Below are 25,737 nucleotides of genomic sequence, written 5' to 3' on the forward strand. Positions count from 1 at the left end.
AAACGTAAAAATAAAAACGCTATTTTTTTTGCGTTGGTTTAAGTTCCTGGTCATATCTGAACACGCCTTAAAATCAGTTTTGTGTCATTTACATAACACATAATAATGAATATAAAGCAACCAAAATATAGAACATATCTACTATTATGAGGCTGATTCTTACATTACAATAAGTAAGTTAGTGTTATGAAATTTCATGGGAGTTTCTAATAAAATGTTCATATTTCGTTGAAGGAAGGTGAGAACATTTCGCACAAAAAAAAGCACCCTAGGATAATGATATTACATGGAACTGATTGATATGAATATTCATGACAAGTTATTAGCTTAGTTCAATTCCTTTTATAAAGACTATCCACTGATATTGCTTTCAAAATTAAAATTTACAAATATCCATGAAATTAGATAAACAATGCATAACTGAGTAGGAACAACAATTATTTCAACATTTAAATACAAAGTAAAAAGAAAAAGAGAAACGAAAGAATAACAGGCTTTGTTCTTACTACACATAGGTTGTGATCCACACATGCCAACTACAGTCAAACCTGTCTACTAAGGCCACCCAAGAGAAATTGGGAAGAGTGGTCATTATATACAGATGACCTTTATAAATGGTTGGCCCCTAAAAGCTTTTTCAGATAGAACGTGGCAAAACTGCAGTATTTTTTTTTAAAATAACAACGTAAAGAGTAATATGCATCACATTTCTATATCTTCTTACTCAGAGCTCAGTGAATACGTAAAAGTCCTTTGTTGTCCACAGTTGTCATTCATTAACATGTTTTTAAAAAACGCAGCAGCTCTCTAGCGGCGGTTGAGCACACCGTATCTGAACAAGCCTTCAAATAGGTTGAACTATTTTCAGTCAAACCTGATCAAAAAGACCTATCAAGGGAAAGGTTAAATTCCATTAAAGGCGGGTGGTCATTTATCTTTAATAAACATTTTTTTTAAAGGTATTACAAAGTTTTGGTATGGGGTCATATGAATTTGGTTCAAATGAACATATTGGAAGCATATGCGACCCTACAATATTCAGTGCTCATTGTCGCGGTTGAAATCGAGTCTAAAGTTATGAAATTGTAAATAATCAACTCTTTGGCCCGAATTCACAAAGGAGGTTTGTCGACAAACCTTGGTTTTCGTATGTCATATGACGCGTTTTACGCGTTTTTTACAAACCTGGTTTGTAAAGAACAAAAGGAGGTTTGGCGAAACAAAAGGAGGTTTGAGCTCAAACCTTGGTCTGAGCTCAAACCTTGCTTTGTGAATTTGGGCCTTTATGTTCTAAAGTGCCCTCTCAAGGTCAAGATATCAATTAAGCTATAAAACAATGCTTTTTGACTAAAATCTACCAATTTGCTATTTCCGTTTGAAAATTATATATCACAACTCTATATTCTGAGATTGTCATGGTCACAGCTACCATCCTACGGCCGTAGGTGCTATTTGAATTTATCAAAATTTACCGGGAGCACCTGTAAATTTTTGTATTCAATTTTTCTCAAAAGCACAAGTGTTCTAGGGGCTAAAATTTCTAGTGCTTTATAATACATCTACAGGGGAATCCAAATATATCAAAATTGTAAAGAATCACTATCCACCCAGTTTTCAAAATTTCCCAAAACTTTGCAATATCTTTAAATACAGACTTCAGTGAGAAATATATGCATCGGGCAAGAAAAACAGTCTTTATAGACAGGCATTCTCTGACTATTATGCTAGTTTTTGTTTTGTTTTCTTATACATGTACATATTATTTAATTTGTGCTTTAAAATGATGAAAATGAAAATACATAACATTATACTTTATATTTTTCCTAGCAATTTTAGATACACTACTGCATAACTGAATAGTTTTTACTGGCCAATATTACTATCTGTGAAAGTAGACCTATGAATATTTGTTGTATTGGGTAAACAAAACAATGAAGTCAAAACGCTATTCTGCTATACATGTATGCACGCCATAAACAGAAGTTAATCGCTTCACAAACTACATTTACATTGTATAAACACTTTAACAAATCATAGTAAATACAATACGATTGGAGAATGTGGAATAAAATCTCTGAAACTAAAATGTTCATATTCAATAGAAAATATACCTAAGTGCACGATTCATTTCAGCAAATAAATCTATGAAAACAATTGCACAAGAATGGCGGAATGATTCCAATAAAAGAAAAAGGGGGGGGGAAGAAAAAATATATGTGGTGATTGTATCTGTCGCCCCATACATGACTTACTATACCAGTTGTCAAAAATATATATTCTCAATCAAAATAACTATAAAATTAAGAGTAGTACCAGGTATATAAATCAAGCTGGAGTTTGAAAATTGTAAACTGAAGGTTCAACAATTATCGTTGAGCTGTGGGCCACTTTACTTCATAATGTTGCTCAAGCTGTCATCCTTAACTTACAATTGTGCCTTAATAAAAAGGGCATCGTTGCATGAAACCATCATAAGTATAAATTCACGAACATCTCATTGAAATATGTATTAAAGTGGAGTTTACTTCAACATTTATATACATAAAAAGGCAGCCATGTCAAAATAGCCTGTATTTGTTGACGGAATAATAATATATTGTTGTTGTTTTCGTTGGTATTGAAGTAGACAGAAATATCAGATCATAAGAGAAGTATGTAGGTTTAAATATATGAGGCATCAATTCTTTCTTCAAAATCATCCTAATTCAACAAACTCGATGTTGCCAACATTGGAGATCTATTTAAGTTGGCCCATGGATGGACAAACATATAACTCTCTAGCACGTTATAATTCTTCCTCTAAAAAGCTTAAATACAAATAAAAATACAAAAGGAAAAAATTATATACAAGACATTCCACAACAGGAGGTTCAAGTAAACTATATACCAGACAGCTTACTTGTAATCATTGAGTCATTGCGACAGGTCAGGAGGGGTTATATACCCGACCTACTATGAAAACATTCCCCTTTTGTCACGAAATGTCAGGGATAATGTTTGTGAAGTAAAGTAACGTTTCTCATCTACAAATGGCTTGGTTAAACTACCCGATGCTTTGTGAAAACCCTACGTTTTCCGCTTTTTTCACTTAGGTCTTACACCTTACCGGACACAATGTTTCTAAGTAAGCCTACCAGACAGACTTTATAGGCACAAGCTCGATTGTCTCTTGAGACTGATGGTTACCAATATATTTACGAGGCCTACAAAACATGTACATACATATAAGGGAATGAAATATGGCATAAACAACTAAAAAGAGGCTACGGAAATTGTAAAGCTATATATGTTTGGACTGTATACATTTTCTAAGATCAAATTACACATGTAGATATGGAAGATTTTTCAAACTTTCCAACAAATATGAAATTGCAATTTTAAATTACTGCAGATTCTTACTACACATAAGCACGTTTACCGTAACAATCAATGGAAAGTTTGAACACATGGACATACTCTAAAAAGATAATAAAATGTGGGAAATTTGTAAAGCCACGATATACAAACTTTGTCTAAGGGATATAGAAAGTGAAGTAGTTAGAATTTTTGATTTAATACATTATCTTCACATGATTTTACAACAGCTTCAAGAAGACACGAGAGCATCTGGCCCTGTTTCATAAAACTTGATATCAATAACAGTTAACAAGCTACTGTTATAAGCTACTGAAATCATGGCATCTGATTGGCTGAGAGCAAATTTGTCATAGAAATTTAGCAGTTGTTATAGATAACAAATTTTATGAAACCTCCCCCAGGCGGATGCTTAGGACTGGAAGGTTTGGAGAAGGGCCACAAGGGAAATGAAACATCTAATCCCGTCTCGTCAAAAAAAAGGATGCTAAACGATGATTCAATCATTTTTTGAGACGAGAATATCCCATAATCTAGATTGTAACATACAATGTAGGTGAAGGAAGTCATTCTGGTAATGGTCTTTCATTTTCTGCTCTCGAATTATCTCCATAACCCTTGAAGATCAAAATGCAAAGGAGTGCCTTTGGTCATTTTTGCTAATATTGTAAGGTTGCTGAAACTGACATCACTACAATGTTTCTGGAAAACTCTGTATTGTCTCAAATTCTTGAACTGCTAATGGTACACTTGTAGCCCTTGTGGTGTCGCTGTAGATGGTGTCATATAATGGGCATCAATTTCACTCCAATGAAATTATGGCCATCTAGAGGTGAGCTACCGAAGATGACGTCACTTACTTGTTTCTGGAAAACCTAGAGTTGCCTAAAATGCTCCATCTATAAAGGTATTCATTTTTCAATCGATGTGTATTTGAAATAGATTTCAACTGATGTTAGGGCCTACTATGGCTTTTCGCAAAGTACTGACATCACCAAGTTGTTTCTGGAAAATTTTACGATATCTCAAATTCAAGACCGGCAAAGATGCAGCTACAGCACTTATGGTATCGTTGCCCATGGTGTGATAGCAATATGGATTCATTTTGCAATCGATGTGTATTTGAAATGGTTATGGCCATCTATGGATCACAAAAAGTACCAAAGTCGATATCACTTAGTTGTTTCTGGTAAGCCTTGCGTTAGCTAAACTTCTCAATTTGCACAGGTACCCCTGTAGCACTTGTGTTGCTAGACCTATACATGATGTCATAATGATGTCATAATGTATGGTTTCATTTTTCAATCAATGTGTATTTCAAATAGATTTCATCAGATGAAATGGTCATCTGTGCCTTATGGAGAACTACTGAAGCTGACGTCACTTAGTTGTCTTTGGAAAACCTTGCGCTGTCTAAAACTCTCGATTAGTCCTGAGACTTGTACAGGTTTCTCAAAAAACTTCACCAACGATGACTCATTCAACATTGAAGCCAGGAACTGTTCAAATGCAATTGCCCACTCATTATCCACCAGCTTAGGCAGTTCTGTAGGAAGTGTGTCTGGCCTAGGCAGTGCTGCGGCAGTGTTGTCAGATTGTGCCGTGTGGCTGGGGGTATTGGGGCTAGACTCTTTTCCAGTCACTTTGGCAGGATCTGAATCACAGTGTTCAGTTACAGCACTGGGATCTGCATTGCTAGACTCATCAACAGGCTCTTCAATAGACACAGCCTTCATCGCATCCGTTAAAGCACCATCTCCATCACCACCAGTCACACAACTCCTAGCCGAGAGACTACCATCATCAACACCTTCATCCGCTTCCCTTCCAGACTCCTCCCCAGCCTCTTCAACACAACGCACACCACCAGTAGACTCCTCCCCAGGCTTTTCCACGCCATCACCACCTTGAGTTTCACCGCCCATCGCAGCAGCACCTATGCAGTCCTCGTGCACCTCCTCTCCGAGTGAAGCACTGGACGTTGAGGGCTCACTCCATGTCTTGGCTGGAGACGACTGACTGCGCTTGTAGAATCTCTTGCCTACCTCCCCGAGCTCAAAGAGGAGGGTTCCGACGGTTGCTAGGGAACGGTAGAGCTCCTGCTCCTCGGGATGGTCTACAAACATGTCGTAGAGGCTCTTCAGGAGCTGGATGAATTGCTCCTGAATGGGTGCAAAAAGAATGACATGATCCAGCAGTTAGATTAAAGGTAATCTTGAGCTCTGGTATGTGCATCGTATGTCGAGAGAAAATGGGTATAATTCATTCTGGATTGTTTATCCTGCAGTAGATTGACTGTTTGAACCAGTAAAATAAAAACCACCTAACAAAAACTTGCTGGAAATCATCTTCGATAAAAACTACAACTTTCTTCCCTTTAAAGACCGTATCTCCAACTTCTATTTGACAGGGAAATACTTTGATTGTTGATCATATCTTAATAATTCTTATAATAGGTCCATTTATATAGCACAGCTACTATATGACTATACTCTACTGCGCTTAATACAAAGTATCATCAAAGTATCATATCATTACCGCGATAATAAAGCATTCAAGCAATGTCTTATCTTTATGTAACATGTGTTGTGGTCCAGTAGATAAGTCTCTGGACTATGTCGCAGCACCTTCGTCCTTTGGCAAGACATTAATCTACAATTGCCACACTCCACACAGGTGATGTAAATGGGTACCTGGCAGGAATTTGTTCCATGAAATGCTTGAGCATTGTAAAGGCAGCCGTGCTAAAGCCAGGGTAATGATAATGGAGTGCCAGGAGTAGCAATGTGCCAGACATGAGCACTATAGAACACTCCACTATTATTATTATTATTATTTCTGTTCTATGACACTTTAGCTTTACTCTCCATCAAGAATCTAGAAGCAAATTTACATTCTTTTCTAACCTGATTCATGCGAGGTAGATGTTTAAAGCTCTTTCTTCTTTCCTCCGCCTCCTTCTCTAGCTGCCATTTCTTGAGGTAAAACTGGTAACCCTCTACAGCTGCCAATGAAAAAAGAAAGAATTATCCAATCAAAATTAAAAGTTCAGTTGCGAGTATGCGATCAGATTGTAATAGATACTGCCTGGAAGCAATTTGGAAAGGTTGTCAGAATTGGTGTATTCTGTGAAGTTTCAGAATCTTCAAATTCTTCTTGTTGAGGTTATACTGGATTTTCCAATTAATAATAATAGTTGAGTTCTGGAAATTAAGAAAATGTATGTTGTAGAATGTGTCTAGAAAGGCCACAGTGGCTATTTTTTCAGTTTCCCTTGGGTGGCTTCAATAGACAGGTTTAACTGTTTTCTAAAACCGTATCTACATGTACAAGAACTAATACAGGGACCTGTTTCACAAAGCCTTCTTTCAATGACAAATGACAAAGATAAGATAAATCAGAAGCAAGGATTTTAGTAGCTTGTAACAAAAACTGTCATTTGTCAATGATGACAAGTTTTGTGAAATGCCCCCCAGGAGTAAGAGCAAACAATTAAAAAAGAATTAAAAGAGAAATTCTCACGTTTCTGTGTCTCCTTCACGGATTCGCTGCTGATCTTGAGGCTGCTATCATCGCTGGCGAACTCAAAGACGGTATCCTCATCGGGCGGAGGCAAGGTGGGGTCGGGGTTCGTCAGGAACGGATTGGAACGCTTGGAAGGAGAGGTCACTGATGATGGTGATCGAGGGCTGGAACCAAGACTGGCACGCTGTGGAGAATCCTATGGGGAAATAACATTGAGTGGATGGAAATTAATGCAATAGGAGTGACCTGACCTGGCTGAGAAGGATTTTAAATAACTGATAATAACAACTGATTATTTCATTCTTTATAACAGGTTTACTTTTAAAACAATCAATAAACAGGAATTTTATAAGAGACACATGCATCTCTTTTCTTTGCAGCCAGAAGGGTATTAAGAGTTAATGCCCTTCTGGCTAAACAATATTATGTGATGATGTTTCAGGACTGCTCAGAAAGCATGTATATGCTTGTAAGTAAGCCACCAGGTGGCTTGGTAATGAGGATTAAAGCCTTACCAAAGGTTTTGAACATGTGACCTCCCAGTTGCAAGACCACTGCTCTACCACTGAGCCATCGCGCTATCTCAATACTTGGGGGAAAATATTTTCAATATTTGCGTGATAAGCAAATCATTGTATGGATTTTGAGACAGAAAAATCTTTGATAGTAGAAAAATTCTACCCAATCAAGAGTTTGCATGCTGTAATTGTCTGACTGCCCATATCCATACTTTACATACATTTTTCAGGTCCTTACTTTGATCAAGCACAAACAAAAATAAGAATAAATTCCTGAGCAATATTTTGATACTATTTTCCTGACGTTGTCATGCACATGTACCATGTTTCAACAGTCATTTTAGGGCTTGTAGTATCGTCCAATCAGAGATCTATGATCTTAACCCATTGACTAGTGAATTCTGTTATTCCCATAGGCTTAATACAGCAACCACCCGGTTCTAGTAGGCAACAGGTTAATATGTGGCATGGAATGATTCATGTGACCTGCCACCTGGGGGGCGTTTCACAAAACTTGCCATCAGTGATAAGTGACAGTTTTTGTTATAAGCTACTGAAATACTTGCTTCTGATTGGTTATCAGCAGATTTGTCACTGATTTTTGTCATTTGTCATTGAAAAAAAAGGTTTTGTGAAAAGCCCCCCTGATATTGCTCATGTTTCTACCTGAGGTTTGGCTGCTCCTGTTGCTGGGACGGCGGTAGAAGATGAAGTTGTGGTAGATGGTGTCGCGTCCGGTCCGAAGAACTCTGCTGCATCCAAGGCTTCGTCAGCATCATCGGCACTTCCCACGTCAACATCGCAGTCGTCTGGTGAAGGGACTTCCACTGTACTGCACTCTGTCATGTACCAATCAAAAGAAATAATGAATAATGGAATGCTCCCCAAGGAGTGGAGAATGTGCATACATTGTGTGCAGGTGAGCCTGAATCCGATGACCGGGACAACAATATGATTGCAGGGCTCTCAGGGAGAACAGTATGAATACTGATGAGGCTACCCTGGGTAAACAAGACATATTATTATTATTATTATTATCAAAAAACATTGTGGAAAAAGCATCTGGGAGGAATGTTGGATTAACTGGAAGATATACTTAGGGTAGGAGGTAGGTGCGACCTACATGGCAGTCTAATGCGGTGGATCATTTGTGCTGTTGGATGATATGCCCTACCTCCCTTCTTCATCTGTGTGAATTTTACTAAGGGTATCTGAGTCTGCTTGAGTAGGAGCAGGGGGTAAGTGCAATTACCAGAACAGCCTGAATCAGTGGCCCTTTTAATCCATTAACTTGTCATTGGATCAACATGACTTACTCCCTTTCTCACCTTTACTATGAGTTAAACTTGAGCTGTCTAGATCACCTGGGTTAGGGCAGGGAGTAGGTGCATCTCATACAAGAGCCTATGCCTGTAGTTACAGAATTATTCAAACTACCCCCCCCCCCCTTCTTACCTGAATAGACTCACTTGGGCTCTTTCAGTCAACTGAACTAAGGGATAGGGCCATTCAATGAAGTAGTCTGATTCTAAGGTTCTATGAATCAACAAAGTGCTACTGAATCTACATATCGTCCTCCCTTTCTCACATGAATAACTGGGCTCTCTAAATCAGCAGCAGTTAGGGCAGGAAGTAGGTACAATCAACATAATAGCATCTATGACTACTAAATCATTTGAGTTACCACCCTTTCTCACCTTTATGAATGTAACTTGGTCTTACTACATAATACAATGGAGAAAGTATAGGGGGATTGTGCAACTAATGGAATATTTTCTGTGGTATGGCTATTTCATCATCTGAACTTCCTCCCTTCCTTACCTGTGTGAGTTTCACTGGGACTCTCTAGGTCTTCTGGCGTTAGGGCAGGGGGTAGGTGCATCTCGTATAAGAGCCGGAGCCTGTGGGGCATCTCACCGCGGCACATGATGCCCATGCCCCAAGAGAAATCCCTGAAGTTGATAAGGCAGTCGTGATCAGGATCCAAAACCTTTAAAACAGGGGGAAATGAAAAAAAATAAAAAGGTAAAACACACACCAAAAACAATGTGAGAAGACAGATATCACAACATACAGTGAAACCACCTTTATTGGGGATCACATATAGAGAAACATCTTCTTTTTTTTAATAATTAAAAAATGGTTTCCCTTTTTTGTTTTGTATTATTTATTCGGCAATTTCAAGAAATACAACAATAAATCAATATAATCATGGTAATTACAAAATTAGAATCACAAAAACTATGCAAAATACAAATGTTTGTATCATTATTTTGAGTGCAAAAGATGGCGGCCAAGGAAGAAGAGAGCAAACTTAATAGTCACTGTAACCGTAATTGTCCCTCCGCCCAACCAACTGATGTTCTCAGAAGACTAGAAAAAATATAGCATAAGGACAAATAAGAGAGTAACAAATCAAGGATAAACAATAAAATAAAGAAAGGAGAGGCACAAGCAAATGTAACATCAAAATAGAAATTAAGTACACATTATATATAACAAGAAAGAGTAAGAAAAGAAAAAAAAGGAACATACAGAAGGAGGAAGAGATAGAGAAAGAGAGAGTAAGAAAAAAAAACTCACCCTAAAGGACCTTATAGCAAGCTTTTCAGCCTGGGAGCCGGTAGCCCAAGGGGACAGGGCCAGGAAGAGTGTGAGGTACTTCTCTTGGTCTAGCTTGACCAGAGAGAGGAAGTGTTGGGCGTGGTCCATGATTGGTGTGTTGGAGAGAAGGTTACCTGTGAGAAACTCCTCCTGGAGAGAGAAAGAGAGAGAGAGAGAGAGAGAGAGAATGAGAGAAAAAAAGTTTTATGAAGTTAAATGTGCATGTATATCCTCTACCTCCATAGTAGAAACCATCATCATTATAAGCATTCTCGTGATTCTCACCATAAATTTTCAACATCATCACAATTATCAACATCACCACCACCACCATCATCATGACCACAATGAAGATGGTCTTTGTCATAATCACCATTGCAATTTGCTTTTTTTTCGTCATTTTCATCACCATCATCATCTTCTTCCTTTCCTACCCTTACTACACCTCTCTTACCTTAAAGAGGAGATAAAGTTCTTCCAGCTCTTTGGTTCCAAACGCCGTGTCCGACACTAGACTCCTGATGACGCTCCTCCTGGCAGTGTCTTCCAGCCCCTGCACGACTCTCAGTCTCTCGTTCAACCGCATCTTCTCGATCTTCTCGTTGGAGATGGAGCCAAACTTTGAGTAGGAGTTGTAGATGAGCTCCGATACCTCCACGGAAACCTGCAAACAAAGATTAGGTAGTACAAAGAAAAAATATGAAAGGCATTGTTTTGGAGAATAATGTATCTTTCATTCATCACCAATCCAATCCAAAAGGTATTTTATAGGGACCTTTTTCCTTGCAGTAACAAAATGCTGCACACATTGATCCACAGCATGTGGGCCACTAGCATGTCAGTATTATTTTCTATTATCAAGGAGATTTCATGTACTTGATGTGAAATTTATGAAAAGGCTAAAATACTTGAATTTTTGCTTTTGAATATATTTTATTTTAAGGCTACAAATGGCTCTCCATAATTGTTAAGTCCAACTTAGAGTTAAGTTCGACTTAGGATCTTTGTGAAACACCCCCAGGTGACTTAATACAATAAAATGTCCTCTAACAAAATATATGGGACTTTAGAAGTTTCTTGAATTGGTCGACAGATGAAACAGGCTTCACAATGGTATGTATTACTGTTAATAACCAGGCCTGTATAATTCCAGAGTCTAGAGAACTACAGATATGAAGAAATTATGTAAGTAGTGATGTACCCAACTGTGTAATTTTATGACAGCAGACTAATACATAACATTCGCTTTTCTACTTTGAATTCTCGTACACATATATTTCTGTAGTTATTAATGATAGAAATGTTGGGCATTTCCACTCCAATCTGCGATAATTCTCTACTTAACATAAAAACACTCATTGTTAATGATTGTGAAGGGGAAAAAAAAATTATTTCAACTTTGAGTAAATACAGTGTAGTAAATGGGTCGTGTATGAAAGCAAAAGGGGATTTTATCAATTTTCAAGAGAGCATGGAAGCAACCAAAGAGGACTTTTGAATGATTTTTTTTTTACCCGTGTCGGATCCTTTCCCTCATTTCCTACGATGACCGACGCATGATGGACGTGAGGCATGGTGGCATCGCGGTTCCCCACGTTCTCCAGATAGCGGCTCAGTACGACCATGGCCTGGCCATCGTCCTCGCTCTCGAGCAGGGCCTCGTAGTTGGCGTCAAGGACGGCCAGGGCAATCTGGAAGATGACCTTTGCCCCGTCGTAGAAGAAGCAGTCCATGATGTTAACTGCGCTCTCAAACGGCATCACACTGACAAAAAGGAATATGGAGATTCTCGTTGCATTTAATTTAATTCAATGTATTAATATCAACATATAACATATACAATGCACAATGCAGTAGTCCAAGGACCAATGAATGCAATGTTTACATAAAATGTGCATAAAAACGGAAATGGTCATATACATGCACAATTAAAATGATAAAAAATTAATTTATCGTAATTGTTCATACCTCAAGCTATTTACATATTTGGCTAAATGATAGTTGATGGATGAATACCTATGATGATATGCCTCTCTAATGAAAGTGTGTATATGAATAAACGTACCTTTGGGGTGGTAAAATTTTCTTGACTCTTTACAAAATACTTTTTTTTTTAAATAAACAGACAAATAGAAATCTAATATCATATGAGCAGTAGCAGACTAATGTGATATGCTTCTTTGGGACTATCCTTACAGGGACGGCTGGTGTGGCCAGCTATCAACAATTACATGTTGATACTTAAAGTTGCTCTTGTTTGATTTAGCAAAATATACAACAAGAACAAAAGAATTGCTAAAAATTGTATATGTCAACATTAATGTCTTGTCTTTCCAAAGAAAGGATAATGGTGCACCGACAGTTATGCTTGAAATAACATATTCATAAAGAAAATGCAGTTAACAGTGAAAAAAATACATGGGGGCTTGGGGTGAATTAGCCCCCGAAATGCCAAAAAGAGCCCCCCGAAAGTCATAAAAGAGCCCTCAAAAATGTGCATAGAGTTCAATGCAAAACAAATTAAAGATTGTTATTTTCATGCTAGCAAGCTTGAAAAGTAGCCCCCGAAATGTTTAAAGTATTTTTTTCCCTGGCAGTTAAGGAACAGGATTCTTGAAATATTACATAATACATACCTGAGAAAGACGGTTAAGAACCATGAAAGTGAGATCATACTCAGCATGCCTAGTTCATCCATCTTCATGTAGAGCTCTGCCATGGTTTCCTTTGTCAATTCCTCAAACACACCTAGATATACAGGTAGACAAAGACAGACAGACGATGTCACGGTCAACTAATAATTCCTGTATAGACAAACATATTTGTATTATATACAGTGTCATTATTGAGCATTTGGCATCATCTGTACCTGGGAAGGGAAGAGCGAACTGAATCACTGTAACCCTCGGATCTCTCCTCCCGGTATAACTGATTGGGGATGTACAGGTGGACCACTAAGACAGGGTTTCCCTTTACTCTTATTCAAATATTGGAGTGGGCTCTTAATATGCAGAGGTTGTTACTCTCCTCAACATAGGGCCCCCAATTAACAACCTATCCATGGGACAGAGTGTTCCCAACTGTAACCTAGCCTGCATCTATGAAGCAGGGGATGGGTACGTTAACACACAACACAGGCTCCAGTCATCCGCCCGGGTTGGATTCAAACCTAAAATCTTTGGTTCGACAGGCAGACACTTTACCAACTGAGCCAACTCACCTCTTCATAATCATATTGTTGTAAAGTTATATTTTGGATAGCATAAAATTATATTTCATTACAAGTATTTTCAAAATAAATACTTTCAAAATTCAAGCTCTAGCTCATGCAACCACGGATCATTGATCTATATGTAAATTGATAGGTCAAGGTATGGAAAAAAAATCCTTTGTGAAATATATTGAAAGTAACTACATGAATGTTAATTGTTTCACAGAAGTAAAGATTTTCTTGATGTTCATGTACCTACCCTGATCAACTAAAGCTCCTATGACCCTAGTGTTGTAGTAGTCTGGTAGGAGCCGTTCACATACGGCTGTTAGAAGCCAGAAGGCCTCTTCTTCGTTGGCATACAGGAGCAGCACCGATGTGACTATGTTCATTGCTTGGCAGTAACCTAGGCAAAGGAAAAGAAAACCAATCCAATGGAAAAGGCATATTCAACCTAGTTCTTAATTGTAGCCTTACCTTGTTACCTTATGTTTAATAATTTCACTTTTACTTGCATCATTGATATAAATTGTTTATAAAAAGTAGAAGTTATTATTAGTAGTATTACAACAGTCAAACCTGCTTTCGTGACCACCTGTCTACAGAGACTACATTTTTTGTTTCCCTTGAAAATGGTTTCTCATTGAAACATGTACTAAAGGAACCTGTTTACAAAGACCACTTTTTTTGTTTCCCTTGGGTGGTCGCTATAGACCGGTTTGACTGTATAACATGTATATACTGTTTAGGAAATGAGATTCCCTTTTCCCCATTTCTCTTAAAATATGCATTGCAGTGTTATTATAGAACACAAGCAAGATTTGAGCACTCAGTTACTATTACAAAAAAAAACTGTCAAACTACTAGTGATCACCTTCAAAGAAATAGTCCTTGTCCATAACGACCAAATTTGTTTGTTTCCAGTAATAATATAATAATAATATTATGCTTTTATATATCGCTTAATACATCTCGGACGTCTCTAAGCGCTTTACAGATATACTATTACCCCCTGTCATTGGATTCAGTGCTTGCCCGGTAAAGTATTTCTAATGAAAATATGCATTACAGAAACTTGCACTTAAAGACCTTCTGCCTATGAAGACCACCTTTCTGTTTCCCTTGAGCGGTCTTACAATAAACATTTCACTATATGTAGGGAGTCCTAGCCAATCTAGGCATTGAATCTTTAATTGCTAACTATTTATTTGGCAATAATGAATCAATTAATGATTGTTACTATAAAAACCCTAATATTGTAGGATACAGAAGGCATGATGTTTATTTTTTTCATTACCAGGACTGAATATTTGGAGGGTAGACACTTACCAATGGTAGGGTTGCGATAGGCATAGGCAGTAAGGACCCTCCTGAGGGCTGCTATACCTAGCTCTGACTGGAAGGCAGGGTGCTCAGGTAGTGATCTAAAGGAAATCACAATTAAAGCATATCAATTAAGATGAATTATTACAGATTAATTACAATATTGTGGTAAATAATTTTCTTATCAGCCGCTGCATACAAGTGTACTTCTTCCTGTTTAACCTATTATTGTACATGCATATGTGTACTCACTGATTATCATACAAAGTTTAATGCATCATATACGGTACATGCATTTACAGTACATGCATTTACATTTTTTGATTGATTAATTGAATAGGTTTATTGAAATTTTGAAAAGAAAATACTGAACATGCAGCACAAAAGCTAGTCAAAGCTGCTCATTTTACAATGCAAAACATACAGAATACATTGATACAAAACAAGATAAAAATCAAAATGTGTTATAATTGTAAATGCGTGAAATAAATATATCATCAAAAGCACAAATCACCTGTGTAGGTCTCTCTCTATCTCGTCTGTTGCGATAGTCTCCTTTCCCAGACTCTTTTCAACTAGCGACTGGTAGTAGCCTGGTTGGGTAGCCATCTAATGGGTAAGGAAATGAAAGTAAAATTCAAAAGGATATGGACACTTTCAGGACAGGATTTATTTTAAGGGCTAAATTGATCATATGTTGTTCTTTAAAATAGCAAAAATTATATTTTTTTTATTGCTACATTGTTCTAATAAAATGTAATGTCTCTAAGAACATTATTTATGTGAATGTACAGACTACCGGTACCGAAGTCAAAAAGTTGAGAAAATTGAACATTTAGATTGAAATAATGATTCAGAACTAGCTAATTTTCTGGTTTTAGAAATTCCTGGCATCAAACAAAATATGGTCATGCAAGAAAAAAATGGATGCAGTGTATGCAGAATTTTTCTCTCTTTATACTCATGCACCTGCTTTATTTTTCTAGGGCTGTGAATCAGAATTTGTTTAGCCAAACCACACACAAATGTGGAATGATTGTCCCCTAAGGGTTAAATCCTGAAAATATATGAATATCTTTCTTCATGTAATACAAAACAGCTGTAAAGCATTAGTATTGTATTTTGAGGGCAATATGTGATTGGAAACAGAACATGTAGAGGTACACGCACATGTAATGCACAGTTGTCCAAATCAAGGGTTAGATGCCGCATTGAAATTCACATATGGAGTATTGATAATAATGATAATGACTAGATCAATTTATATACAGCAGCTACTACATGTATATATGTATAATCTATTTTGCTGTGATGAATTTGCCCTAAGCGATTAATGTCCTACATAGTTATTCTACAAACTCTGGGGGTGGGGGGGAGACATTAATTATACTATGCGAGACTAACCTCATTTATAGCACCAGAATATAGCATCCACATCTCGCCTCTTATGCTGTCTGGTAGACCCTTGACGATCAGATGCTGGGTCTCTACTGTACGATACATGCACACACCCCTACAATGAAACCAAAAAAATGCAAGCAACCATTCAGGTTTAGATTTTTTTTGTGTGTTCTACAACACCATATACATATAGTTGTATTCTGTCCGCTAACTCTTGATCTCTCTCTTTAATCCTCTCAAACATACCATTCTGAGTGTGTTTTCTCTTGATCACTTTACTCTTCTTTTTTTTTAAGTCTATATCTTTTCTACACTCTCTCTTTGTTTATTTAGATAATCATCTGACCATTGTCTATTTCTCTCCTTCGATGATTTCTCCATCTCTTTCTGATTACCATCCTCTAACATGTATTCTCTGTTTATTTTCTTGTCTTCTTCATATCTCTTTTAAATTTGAATGACACCGCTCATTCCCATCCTCTCTCTCCCTCTTTCCTTCCCATTCCCTATTCATTTTCACTTTTTTGTATTTGTGTATTCCTCAATATCTTTATCTCACCCCCCCCCCCCTTCTACCCTCTTTCTCTCTCTCTCTCAGCTACATGCACATACCTCCCATACTCCTTGAAGTGCATATTCCATAGATGTTCTTTCACTGACTCTCTGGCCGAGATTTCGTCCGACCCCCGTCTGTTGAACAGCTTCACTAAGGCAGGTTGGAGCTGAAATGCCATGCTGTGATTGGCTGGTTCGCTGCTCGTTTCACCAGCTGAAATGAATATTCATTACATATTCATGAATATCCAACACATCTTCATGAATACCCAACATATCTATGAATATTCAATATACCTCATGAATATACACACATATGACTATTCAATATATATCTACAACCTGAATATTAAATACACATAACATGAATATTCAAAACATGACACAAGTACACTTGCAGCAGAGTTTTAAATTGACTGTACGTCTAGATTAGTTGACCTGCATTGCTATCACATTATTAGACTTGTATACATGCATGTATTTAATCATAATGATCTTCTAAAATAATGTTTAATAAAGGAGAGTAAATAATGTTCTTGAATACATGCAATGTTATTAAATTATTACGACAGAGTAATCTGTATAAACAAGTGACAAATAAATCATGTTAGACTTTTAAAGGCATCAGTAATGGAACAGTTATTGAATATATATCAAAGAGACACATAATGCAACATGAAAATTGGATGAGTTTCTTTAATAACACACAGGGATAGTACCCTTTCAGAAAAAATATGAAAGAAAGCTTAGCAAAAATAAGTGGTCAGATTTTCCCATGCTATAAGATATTATATATGTACAGTATAGGTCAAATAAATGATGGAGTGTTTATATATTTGCTTCAAAATAGATAAAGCAAGGTAAATGTCAATGTGTATCAACACACCCACCAAATCACACATGATTTCTATGGAACTCACATGCACTATTATCATAATCGTTGAGGTCTGTTAACACAGTAGAGTAATACATCATGGATGAGAAGTTAGTAGATGCAGAAGAAGGGTCGGGATCTGATGCGAAGATGAAGCAGGATTGGACAAAAGAAAACACAAAATCATGGAAAATTATTTCCTGAAGAGCTGAAAGAATCAGCTCCCCACTTCAATTACCAACAAAGATAACATAACATCTGAAATTAAGTTTAGAAAAACATTACACAATGCCCAAAAACTTTTGATTTGTGAAAGAACATACATGTAGGACTTTGCATTTTGCCTTGTGGTGTTAGTTTCAAGAGTTCAATACTTAAGTTTTTAAAAAACTGTTTTGATATTGAAATGAATTTAATGTATGCACTGAAGTTGTGGACTGATTTCTCCTCTTTCTTACTATGGTAGATAGGAAGATAAAAGCACAAAACAAAATGTTCTGATCTTGTTTATGATTGTTCAACACCTGTATAATTGAAAACAATACAAAATTGAAGTGTTTATATATATCAAAGCCACAAATATGTTTAAACAAAAAAAAACATACCGGTACAAATTGTTTTGTGACATAGCCACCTGATTCTGTATAAAGTTGAACAATTTAAGAACTGGTTACAATTAACCTTTTCTTCTCTTTCTTCAGTTTTTCTATCCTTATCGAACTTGACATTTTTCAATTAATGAAACTTTCAGAATAACATGAACTACACGGAAGAAAGGGAATAACACAAGGGAAGCAGGAAAAATGAACACAAAAGGTATACATGCATTTGTTATGAAACAAAAATGTTGAAGGAATAGAAAAAATATATATAGAACTTGTAGTAGATGAAGTATCTTTAGCAATATTAGTAGTGCTCTGTAAGAGGTAATCATGCAAATTAAAGTAGTCACTGTTACAGTAATATGGCTTGTAGTATATCTGTAAAGCACTTAGAGACATTGTAGATGTACAAAGCACTATATAAAACCAAAATATTATTATTATTACTATTAATATTGTAGTAGTTGTAGAGATACATACACAAGCACAATAGTATTCAAACATTTGTCATTTGTAGTAGGCACTTTTTTGTAGTAAAAGCATCAAAGGAAATACATGTAGGCTCAGACTAGCAATCAAAATTAAATACTTTTTATGTTAAGGTTAAACTGAAAAATCATCAAAACAAACAAAAGCAGATGTTTTCTGAGCCATCATAAGGTACAAACACATAGGCCCGAATTCACAAAGGAGGTTTGACGACAAACCTTGGTTTGGTTTCGACGCATTTTTACAAACCAGGTTTGTAAAAAACGTGTCAAAACGCGTCATATGACGTACATAAACCTCGGTTTGTCGACAAACCTCCTTTGTGAATTCGGGCCATATAGATATAGTTGATATGGTATGCTTCTTGGAGTTTTCTTACGACCAAAAACACAAAACAAAATTCCCACGTTTTGACTCTTACCACTCTCGTTGCTACCGTAGCTGGTACCCAGCATGCTTTGCATGGGGTCAGAGGTCGTGCGATGTGGGATTGTCATACTGCCCTCGTTTGACGAGGCTATAGAGATGCTGTCTCCCGTAGGCCTGTGAAACCATAGCAAAATAAAATAACGGGGTGTTTCACAAAACTTGTCATCAGTGACAAATGACAGTTTTTGTTATAAGCTACTGAAATCCTTGCTTCTGATTGGTTGTCAACAGATTTGTCACTGATTTTTGTCGTTTGTCAATGAAAAAAGGCTTTGTGTAACGGGTCCCAGTTAAACCATTTGCTTGCATGAAACTTTCCCACATTGGTTAATATACGTTTACAGAAATATACAGTGAAACCTGTGTATAAGGACTGCTCAAGGGAGACAAGAAAAGTGGTCTTTGTGAGCAGGTGTTCTTTATGTACAGGTTCCTTTAATACAGGTTTCAATGGGACACTGTGCTCAAGGGAGACAAAAAATGTAGTCTTTATAAAATTGTATAGACAGGTGAGGTGGTCTTTCTATACAGGTGGTCACTAAAGCAGGTTTGACTCTAGTAATGCTGCAAAATATCAAAAGTTATGGTACACTGAATCAGAACATCAAATTTTGAAATTCTTGAATTTTTAGATTTTTTATTAAGAATTGATATTGATCTAAATGTATATAAGAGATAGGAGAGTGCAAACTTGCGATTAATTGGAGGACTTGCGATTGATTTGGACCAATCATAACTCTGCATAAGACAGGGCCCTGATTTGAAAAATTGCACAAAACTACACAAAATCCTAAATTAAACAACAACGTGTGTATACATTCATTTGCAAATGTCATGAACCTTTCTTTAAGTAATGTGTTAACAAGGGAAACGCTCTTGGCGGTCTCGCCTGCATAACGCAATTCAATATGATAAACCAGAACGTCAATGACGTAGCGCTCATCCGCATCTCGCAACAACAAATATCGTAAATTTTATGTAGTACACTTTTGAACTGGTCAAAAAATTAAAAAATTTGATGCCCTGGAAGGGAAGTAATTCCATTTCATTTGCATAAAGTACCATAAATAATCAATGGAGCAAAATCTCACAAATCTGTGTAGAAGTTTAGTGTGCCAAATTTAGCTCTACCAGATAAGGCAAACCAAATCAAAATCGGTCAAGAAATGAGGGAAAAGAAGCAATTTTAGTTATTTTTGGAATAAATTTGCATAAATTACCATAATTAATTAATGGAGAACAATTTCAAAATTCTGTGTACAAGTATAGTGTACCAAAGTTAGCTGTACGATATAAAGCAAACCAAATCAAAATCTGTCGAGAAATGAAGGAGAAGAAGACTTTTTTGTGATTTCGAATAAATTTGCATAACTTAGCATAGATAATGAATTTCACGATTCTGTGTAGAAATTATAAATCCCTTTCCTAGCTCTATCATATGAAACAATCAGAATCCAAATTGGATGAAAAATAACGAAGAAGAAGCATTTTGAAAATCTTGATGATGATGCTACAACATAGTCCAAGTCTGTTGACCTGAAATGACCTTTGACCTTGACTTTGTGATCTGAAATTCTACTCACATGATTGGGGATACTTGATTACCCTACAGTCATAGTTTCATTGACTAAGAACTTATACTTTTAAAATTATATCAAAATTTCAAAAACTTAACCTTCGGTTAAGTTTTTGATGTTGACGCCGCCGCCGCCGCCGCCGCCGCCGCCGTCACCGTCACCGGAAAAGCGGCACCTATGTCTCGTTTTTTGCTACGCAGGCGAGACAAAAATGAGAGAGGAGTTGTAAATTGGTAACAACTTTATATCTTCCCCATATGTGCATGTACAGTACAGTGTATATAGGAGCAAAATAGTCTGTTTAACCATACAAATATCATTAAGAGGTTAATGTCTAATTTTACAAGCTGGATCAATAAATAAAAAGGGCTCCCTTTCATACATACAATGAACAACTAATTTATTAATACCCTTACCAAGTTTTGCAATTTTGTAATTATGTTGAAAATTGATTTGTCCCTATTTAATGTTTCTTAAGAATGTGAATTCTTCAAGCTTACATCTAAAAGTATTCAATAAAGGCCCTAAGTCACCCAATCCAGTTATGAAATGCACAAAAAGGCATCAAATTTACAACTGGTATGAATAGTTTAGTTGTTAACAGTTTACATTTTTGAATAATACCTTGCATTTTCAGTTGTTTTTGCAAGAAAGTCAGCAATGTGCTGGACCAGAAAATCCCTTTCGGTTAGCTGGGCAAAAAGGAAAGTCATCTGTGAAATAAAGAAAAGTGAACATCATGTATTAAGAGGAAAGGCATCCAGGGGGGTGTTTCACAAAGACTAAGATCGACTTTAAGTTGGACTTAACTATGGCAGGCCATTCATGCCACTATTTGCTCTTACCATTATGATCTTTAGATAGTATTTTTCCTTCAATAGTGAATTATCAAAAAATTTAGATTTGTGACTATGATTTGTACATCCCATGAGAGACCAATGCCAGTAAATGGTGAGAGCTAACAGTGGCATGACCGGCCCGACATAGTTAAGTACAACTTAAAGTCAATCTTAGTCTTTTTGAAACGCTGCTCTGAAATAATAGTGGAATTGAGAATTCAAGTCACATCTTTCTTATCCCAATTACCTAAGTCATTATTGTCAATGTTAAAACCATCACCATGCTTCCGATTGCTCTTACATGTCAGAGGAAAGGCACACGTGCACTAACTATCATTAGTACAGACTGTATCATTAACATCACATCAAAATCATTACTACCACCAAAATCATCACCATTATCACTATTATTAATACCATCACCACCACTACCACTATCCTCAAAATCATTACTACCACCAAAATCATCACTATCATCATCATCCCTATTATTAATACCATTATCATCATCATCATTATCGTCTCCATCAGACTGTATCATTAACATCACATCAAAATCATTACTACCACCAAAATCATCACCATCACCATTATCACTATTATTAATACCATCACCACCACCACCAACACCCCAACCACTACCACCATCACCAATAAAAACCACCACCACCACCAAACACCTCCACCATCGCTACTATCAATTCCCTCTTACCTTAGCTCTTGTTGATATATGTAGTCCCTGGGTGATGAGGGATGAATTCTCAACCTTCTCTACGACCGTCACATCTCTCATAGGAATTTGCACATGCACCAGGTTTTTAATCTGTAAAGAGAATGACAAGAACAAAACAAAATATTTATGAATAAGATTGTTTCTGAAAGTCACACATTTAATACATTGTGTTTATCATCATCAAAATCATTACAAATACCAACTCAAGTAACAATATGATCTCAATAATCCTCTTTTTTCTCCTCCTCCACCTCATCATCATCATCATCATCATCATTATCATCATAACAATCAGCATCTCATTAGCACCATCATCATATTTAGTATCATCTTCACCATTATCATCATTATAACCACCATCATCATCGTTACCTTAATCCTTATCCTCCTCCTCCTCCACAGCAGCTGCATAATTTGCACTACAATCATCATCATCACCACCATCTACACCACCACCATCACCACCTCCACCACTACTACCACCATTACCCCCACCATCATCACCACCATCACCATCACCACCATCATCACCACCACCACTACCACCACCATTACCACCACCACCACCACCACCATCACCATCACCACCATCACCACCATCACCACCACCACCACTACCACCACCATTACCACCACCACCACCACCACCATCACCACCATCACCATCACCACCATCACCACCACCATCACTACCACCATCACTACCACCATCGCCACTACCACCACCATCAACACCATCACCACCACCACCATCACCACCACCACCACAACCACCACCATTACCACCACCACCACCACCACCACCATCACCATCACCACCATCACCACCACCTTTCACTACCACCATCACTACCACCATCGCCACTACCACCACCATCAACACCATCACTACCACCACCACCACCACCACCACCACCATTGCTACCACCATCACCACCACCACCACTACCACCACCATTACCACCACCACCACCACCACCACCACCACCACCATTGCTACCACCATCACCACCACCACCACTACCACCACCATTACCACCACCACCACCACCACCACCACCACCACCACCACCATTGCTACCACCATCACCACCACCACCACTACCACCACCATTACCACCACCACCACCACCACCACCACCACCAACACCACCATCACCCCCACTACCACAATCACCACCACCACTACTACCACCACCATTACCACCACCACCACCACCACCACCACCATCACCACCACCACCATCGCCACCACCACCACCTACAATCCACTTACCCTGCTTGCAAAACAGATGTAATTCCTAGAGAGATACATGGTACCTCCAATGTTTGACTTGTTGTACGGGGCCCACAGCGTACATGGGATATTGCCGTCCAACTTCTCGCCTACCGGTAGACGGAACACCCTCCTAACAGCCAGGATAAGAAGAGGAGGGATTAGTTCATTCATAACATATTTACTAAATTCCTACACATCCATGTACAGTAAAGTCTGTTGTTTTCTGTGAGAATTTATTTTCTATCATTACCAGAACTCAAGCTTATCTTTAAAATGGAGATGTGGAAATAAATTCAATTCAATTCAATTCAATTCAATTCATTTCGATTCAATTCAATTCATTTTGATTCAATTCAATTCAATTCATTTCTATTCAATTCAATTCAATTCAATTCAATTCAATTCATTTCGATTCAATTCAATTCATTTCGATTCAATTCATTTCATTTTGATTCAATTCAATTCAATTCAATTCAGTTCGATTCAATTCAATTTAATTCATTTCGATTCAATTCAATTCAATTCTTACCTGTAAGCTTCAGTTCGTGCTCGAGCATCTAGATCTCGCTTGAGGGAGGAAACCTTCTTTGGGGCTTTTTTCCTGAAGAAAAACAAAAATGTTTCATTTATATATATATCAAGATTTTTAATATTTTTTTCAATTTGTTTTTAAACCACCTAGAATAAAAATCAGTATACAAATCATGCATGTATATACATTATTAATATAGTCATTTTTACAAGCCCACACTTGCTCATATAACCACAGGTATAGATATAGCTTTTTCATGGCTGACAGGTACAGTACATGTACAACGATTTATCTCGCATTTCAAACATTCCCTAAATTTCTTCACACTGCAATATTACATATGGGAGCTTTCACATACTTAACTTTTGAGCGATTTATCTTGCGTTTCAAACATTCCCTAATTTTCTACACACTGCAATATTACATATGGGAGCATTCACATACTTGACTTTTGAGCAATTTATCTTGCGTTTCAAACATTCCCTAAATTTTCTACACACTGCAATATTATATATGGGAGCATTCACATACTTGACTTTTGAGCGATCTGGCAGATTGAGGTCTTCTGAGAACCCTTCCTCCGATAGGAGCTGTCTCATGGCCAGGTTAGCGAGCTGCTGCATGAGTTGGAACGTCTCCTCGGGATGGACGAACATGGAGAAGTAGGAATGCCCTCTCTCGTCTTGGCTCTGATGCTCTCCGGGAAGAGGATAGAGTTACTCCTCTCTAGGTGCTGTGGTGGGGGAAGTGAAAGGGAGGTGGTGAGTAAACTAATACAGTCAAACCTGCTTTAGTGACCACCTGTCTACAAAGACCACATTTTTTTGTTTCCCTTGAAAATGGTTTCTCATTGAAACATGTACTAAAGGAACCTGTCTACAAAGACCACCTTCCTACAAAGACCACTTTTTGTGTTTCTCTTGGGAGGTTGCTATATTCATATATTATACAGGTTTCACTGTATTTTTCTTTATATACTGCCTGCCTAGTGTCAATTCTCAAAAAGGGATATTTTAACAAAACATGCCTGTTAGAGTGTATTTATTTGTAGAGTCAAAGGAAATATATCCATTTGAAGCCCCTCTGCCCTAGTTTGGCCAGGAGTGATTAGACCTCCCTGCATGGTCACTGACAGATGGTTATCTCATCAAATCAGCTCTCAATTAACATAAGAAAAAGGGTATCATGGGGGACCAATGGTCACCGATTAGGTATTGTTTGCTATTTAGAGGGCGCAAGTAGCTATAAGTAGTGCAGTGGGGTTTTAAGAGTATTGCACACAATTATTGCACACAATTATTGCACACAATTCATAATGTGCCTTTGCATTGTACAGACTTAGTGGAAGAGGTCCTGGGTATAAACTTACAGTAACCTCAGTCCACCTGATCTGGAGCCTGGACTCGGTCCCCATCAGGAAGGAATAGAAGCAGAAGTGATCTACGCTGAGGTAGAGCCAGCCTTGGCGAGGGACACGCCCCTTCCAGTAACTGCACGAATAATCTAGAGAGGTAGGGAGAAAAATCATTGTTACATGTATATTGTTTGTAGAAAAAAACCTGAACATACATGTAATAATTTTTTGGTGTTTTTTCCCTGAGCTCTTAGTATGGTATCTGAAATGTAAGATCTCAGAATGAATATATCATGGGTTAGAGCTTTTCCAATTTATACTGCATCGGCACCATTGGTATTTTTTTTTATTTATCTATTGGAAAGGTCTTAAAGGGATCGTTTAAAGGGGAAGTCTACCCTGAAATTAAGTTAGTTTTAATAGGAGTAGAAAAATGAGAGAAACAAGTCAGTGAAAGTTTGAGCAAATTCCGATTAAAAATAAGGAAGTTAGGATTTTTGAAGTTGTGATCAATCAAACACAAATTGGCAACTCTATG

At 37.3% G+C, this 25,737-nt stretch overlaps 1 protein-coding gene across 1 annotated transcript in view; it reads right to left on the minus strand.

Annotated features, from left to right (window-relative positions):
* Positions 1 to 3,729: 3,729 nt before the first annotated feature.
* Positions 3,730 to 25,737, minus strand: part of LOC762994 (TBC1 domain family member 9B) — a 30,188-nt gene continuing 8,180 nt past the window's right edge. Inside the window, 23 exon segments of the mRNA XM_030994982.1 lie at positions 3,730 to 5,516; positions 6,261 to 6,358; positions 6,877 to 7,075; positions 8,064 to 8,236; positions 9,219 to 9,387; positions 9,981 to 10,151; positions 10,456 to 10,665; positions 11,516 to 11,765; positions 12,638 to 12,749; positions 13,472 to 13,618; positions 14,542 to 14,636; positions 15,050 to 15,144; positions 15,940 to 16,048; positions 16,549 to 16,705; positions 17,412 to 17,504; positions 18,878 to 18,999; positions 21,087 to 21,175; positions 22,014 to 22,124; positions 23,311 to 23,443; positions 23,843 to 23,914; positions 24,377 to 24,515; positions 24,518 to 24,578; positions 25,215 to 25,348. Of these exon segments, the coding sequence (XP_030850842.1) occupies positions 4,710 to 5,516; positions 6,261 to 6,358; positions 6,877 to 7,075; positions 8,064 to 8,236; positions 9,219 to 9,387; positions 9,981 to 10,151; positions 10,456 to 10,665; positions 11,516 to 11,765; positions 12,638 to 12,749; positions 13,472 to 13,618; positions 14,542 to 14,636; positions 15,050 to 15,144; positions 15,940 to 16,048; positions 16,549 to 16,705; positions 17,412 to 17,504; positions 18,878 to 18,999; positions 21,087 to 21,175; positions 22,014 to 22,124; positions 23,311 to 23,443; positions 23,843 to 23,914; positions 24,377 to 24,515; positions 24,518 to 24,578; positions 25,215 to 25,348 (3,746 nt within the window). The 3' untranslated portion in view covers positions 3,730 to 4,709.

Source organism: Strongylocentrotus purpuratus, unplaced genomic scaffold, assembly GCF_000002235.5.
Source record: "Strongylocentrotus purpuratus isolate Spur 01 unplaced genomic scaffold, Spur_5.0 spur5_scaffold_21, whole genome shotgun sequence".
Lineage (NCBI taxonomy): Eukaryota > Metazoa > Echinodermata > Echinoidea > Camarodonta > Strongylocentrotidae > Strongylocentrotus > Strongylocentrotus purpuratus.